Source organism: Rhinopithecus bieti, unplaced genomic scaffold, assembly GCF_001698545.2.
Source record: "Rhinopithecus bieti isolate Rb0 unplaced genomic scaffold, ASM169854v2 scaffold_26233, whole genome shotgun sequence".
NCBI classification, from domain to species: domain Eukaryota; kingdom Metazoa; phylum Chordata; class Mammalia; order Primates; family Cercopithecidae; genus Rhinopithecus; species Rhinopithecus bieti.
In genome coordinates this window covers 1-4,140 of record NW_016852568.1, presented here as the reverse complement: position 1 = coordinate 4,140, position 4,140 = coordinate 1, and the positions used below count along the sequence as shown (strand labels likewise).

General features: G+C 43.9%; 1 protein-coding gene across 2 annotated transcripts; it reads left to right on the top strand.

Annotated features, from left to right (window-relative positions):
• The first annotated feature begins 876 nt into the window (after positions 1-876).
• On the top strand, positions 877-2,983 carry LOC108525245 (DDB1- and CUL4-associated factor 8-like protein 1). Of its 2 annotated transcripts, XM_017866282.1 has the most exons (2): positions 877-1,187; positions 1,224-2,983. In XM_017866282.1, the coding sequence occupies exons 1-2, from the start codon at positions 911-913 to the stop codon at positions 2,747-2,749; spliced, it is 1,803 nt and encodes a 600-aa protein (XP_017721771.1). In that variant the 5' UTR covers positions 877-910; the 3' UTR covers positions 2,750-2,983. The 2 variants fall into 2 exon arrangements, with proteins under 2 accessions (XP_017721771.1, XP_017721770.1); XM_017866281.1 differs by having other exon boundaries at positions 877-2,983.
• Positions 2,984-4,140: the final 1,157 nt, after the last annotated feature.

The window sequence follows — 4,140 nt, the reverse complement described above, 5'->3', positions numbered from 1 at the left end:
TTGTATTAGCTACCTTGTGGCTGTTAATGTTCATGCTCCTGCAAGATCCTTTCAAATCCCTTTTTGTACCATCTACTTCCCTTTCCCTTCCAAGCATCAGTACTAATGTACAGCTCTTTAGTCCTCAAGCTGCTGAAGGGGCTTTTGCCCACAGGTGAAGAGATTGTAAAGCATATGGGACATCTGGGAGTTGATATGCTCATCCCTCCCAGTGTGGCCTTTAACCAATGACTGAACAGTGTAGGAGTATGAAAGTTCACTCCCTTGCCTGGTGTAAGGATAACTCAGACGTAACTTACTCTCCAGAGTTCCCCAGGAGGATCGTGCTGAAGCTGTCCTCTGAGGGATGTTCACCTGAGATTTCACTCTTCCTTGCATCCACTGTCTTCCCTTAGATCGTTTTCTTAAATTAATCCAACATACATCCTCATCTCAGAGCCTATGTCTAACTTAAGATACACCTATCGTACAGACCTCTCTGTCATGCCAAAATATTGCCGTCTGGTGGCAAGACTAAGAATATCAGAGTTCTTTGCATTCACGGCGTGACCTTTCTAATAAGAGCATTTTCCAACGTGCGGCAAGTTTCAATCTTCAAAAAAACCACAGCTACTCACAGTGTAAGATGCCTGTGGGGGTGTGGCTCTGGGCCTGGAAAAATTAGAGCAGTCTAGACCCTGAGCGGAGGCGAGCCGATAAGAAGCCTTCTGAACCTCACTGGCTCCCGTAGTGACGTCAGCCTTGGTTGATTAGTTTGTCGCCCCTTTTAGCCAATCGGGTTGGTGTCTCTTTGCCGCTAACCTAGTGCCTTCTCCGACCGTCCGTCCTCAGGACAGGTGTGCTCTCTTCCCTGAGCTTTTAGGGGTTGACTTTTCCAGTTCCAGATCAGATACGGCAAACATCGTTCGAGATGTCCCACCAAGAGGGCAGCACAGATGGCTTACCAGACTTAGGGACTGAAAGCCTGTTAAGCAGCCCAGAGGAGCAGTCTGGAGCAGCAGTGGCGACGGTGGCCTCCTCAGACACTGAAATGGCGGCCGCAGAGCCATCGACCGGAGATGGCGGTGATACCAGGGATGGTGGTTTCCCGAACGATGCCAGCACAGAAAATCAAGACATAGACCTAGAAAGCTCAAGTGAAGACGTCGAACTTGAAAGTGTGGAGGATTTTGAACATTTCCTCGTGAGTGGTGAAGGTTTATTTTATTACCCCTTAGTGGGAGAGGAGGAGACAGAAAGGGAGGAGGAAGAAGAAGAGATGGAGGAGGAGGAAGGGGAGGAGGAAGAAGAACAGCCTCGGGTGTGTCCACGATGCGGTGGCGCCAACCATGAGCAGTGTTTGTTAGAGGAGGATCGGGCGCTGGAGGAGTGGATTTCCTCAGAGACGTCTGCCCTGCCCCGACCTCGCTGGCAGGTCCTTACTGCTCTTCGCCAGCGGCAGCTGGGTTCAAGTGCCCGCTTTGTATATGAGGCCTGTGGGGCAAGAGCCTTTGTGCAGCGTTTCTGCCTGCAGAGTCTTCTTGGAGGCCATGATGGTTCTGTCAGTACTGTACACTTTAACCAGCGTGGCACCCGGCTGGCCAGTAGCGGTGATGACTTAAGGGTGATAGTGTGGGACTGGGTGCGGCAGAAGCCAGTACTGAACTTTGAGAGTGGTCACGATATTAACGTCATCCAGGCTAAGTTCTTTCCTAACTGTGGTGATTCCGTCATGGCCATGTGTGGCCATGATGGACAGGTGCGGGTAGCAGAACTAATTAATGCATCGTATTGCGAGAATACTAAGCGTGTGGCCAAGCACAGGGGACCTGCCCACGAGTTGGCTCTGGAGCCAGACTCTCCTTATAAGTTCCTCACTTCAGGTGAAGATGCCGTTGTGTTCACCATTGACCTCAGACAAGACCGGCCAGCTTCAAAAGTTGTGGTAACAAGAGAAAAGGATAAGAAAGTGGGACTGTATACAATCTCTATGAATCCTGCCAATATTTACCAATTTGCAGTGGGTGGACATGATCAATTTGTAAGGATTTATGACCAGAGGAGAATTGATGTGAAAGAAAACAATGGAGTACTCAAGAAATTCACTCCTCATCATCTGGTTAATTGTGATTTCCCAGCAAGCATCACCTGCATTGTGTACAGCCACGATGGCACAGAGCTCCTGGCCAGCTACAATGATGAAGATATTTACCTCTTCAACTCCTCTCACAGTGATGGTGCTCAATATGTTAAGAGATATAAGGGGCACAGAAATAATGCCACAATCAAATGTGTTAATTTCTATGGCCCCAGGAGTGAGTTTGTTGTGAGCGGTAGTGATTGTGGGCACGTCTTCTTCTGGGAGAAATCATCCTGCCAGATCATCCAGTTCATGGAAGGGGACAGAGGAGGTATAGTAAACTGTCTTGAACCCCACCCTTACCTACCAGTGTTGGCGACCAGTGGCCTAGATCAGCATGTCAAGATCTGGACACCCACAGCTGAAGCTGCCACTGAGCTTACTGGGTTAAAAGATGTGATTAAGAAGAACAAGCAGGAACGAGATGAAGATAACTTGCACCATATCGACCTGTTTGACAACCACATACTTCGGTTCTTCATGCGTCACCTGGCACAGAGAGCTCGTCGCCCCGGCTGGAGAGGAGGTCATGGAGCTGAGTTCCCAAATGAAGAGCTGGGTGAGTCTTCCAGCAGCTCAGATACATCCGAGGAGGAAGGCCAAGATCGAGTGCAGTGCTTGCCATCCTGAAGGCCTCATATCCAGTCTAGCTAGATGTTACCTGAGTACCCTGGACTTTAAAATTCAGTCTGACTAATTTAGAATTGTCAATAGATTAATAGATTTGCTTTTTGTCTTCTATTTTTCACAATATATTCTGAAAACCATCTCTTCCATCTCCTTCTCTCCTTTCTTCCTTCCACACATTCTTTGTCTCTCATTCCTTTCCTCTGTTTCTTTATGCCTCTTTTGTTACCCCTTATATGAGTGCATACACAACTTACTTATGCCTCTTTTCTTTGTTCCTTTATAATTTACCTCTAAAATTGCATAATTTTGTTGAAAAAATTAATGGCCTTATTAGATGCATCTACTCATTTCAGACATTCTGAAAACTATTCCTTTTTTACTTTTTTTCATCTTTTACCAATTTATTTTGAAGATCAAGTTCTTCAGTTGACTTGAAAATTTCATAAATGTGTTTATTCTTTAGAGGTAAAATAAGGCAAACCATAGTTCTTTGAATACTGACACTTGGACACACACAGTCTCAGAAAAGGAAAAGATAAGTAGTATGTAAATTAATTCCTAACACTTAGCCATACACACACACAGCTTCAAAAGTTGTGGTGACAAGAGAAAAGAATAAGAAAGTGGGACTGTATACAATCTCTATGAATCCTGCCAATATTTACCAATTTGCAGTGGGTGGACATGATCAATTTGTAAGGATTTATGACCAGAGGAGAATTGATGAGAAAGAAAACAATGGAGTGCTCAAGAAATTCACTCCTCATCATCTGGTTAATTGTGATTTCCCAACAAACATCACCTGCATTGTGTACAGCCACGATGGCACAGAGCTCCTGGCCAGCTACACACACACACATACACACACAGCCTCAGAAAAGGAAAACAAAAGAAGTAGTGTGTAGATGAATTCCTAATTAGATAATTCATCTCCTCAGAGCAAATAACTTGGGATTATCCACATTTTCTGAATCCATATGTTAATAATATTGATTAATTTGAGCACACTGAAGCTGGTAAGAACTAAATTAAATTTAATCACATGACATTGTTTATGCATTAAATTTTCTTGAAGTTTTATGCTTGGGAACTCCCACAGGATTACATTCCAGGAAATCCTCCTGAGACAAGCATCTCCTATAAGATGCCAGCTAGGAATATAAAAATCTCTCATATTTGAAAAAATATATTTTAATTAACTTTTAAGAGTAAGTTGCAATAAAATTGTTTATACTTACACACAGCCATTTGATACTGTTGGTAGAAGAATCCTATTTGACATCCATGCATTGCTTAAAATTTAGCTGTTTTATGAGTTTGTTTTAAAAATTGTTGCAATAAAGATTGTTTATACTTACAAGTGATGTAGTTGGTAGAAAAATCCTATTTGA

Coding starts and splice junctions, on each gene's coding strand:
- LOC108525245 (XM_017866281.1), top strand. CDS start 911: ATGTCCCACCAAGAGGGCAGCACAGATGGCTTACCAGACTTAGGGACT.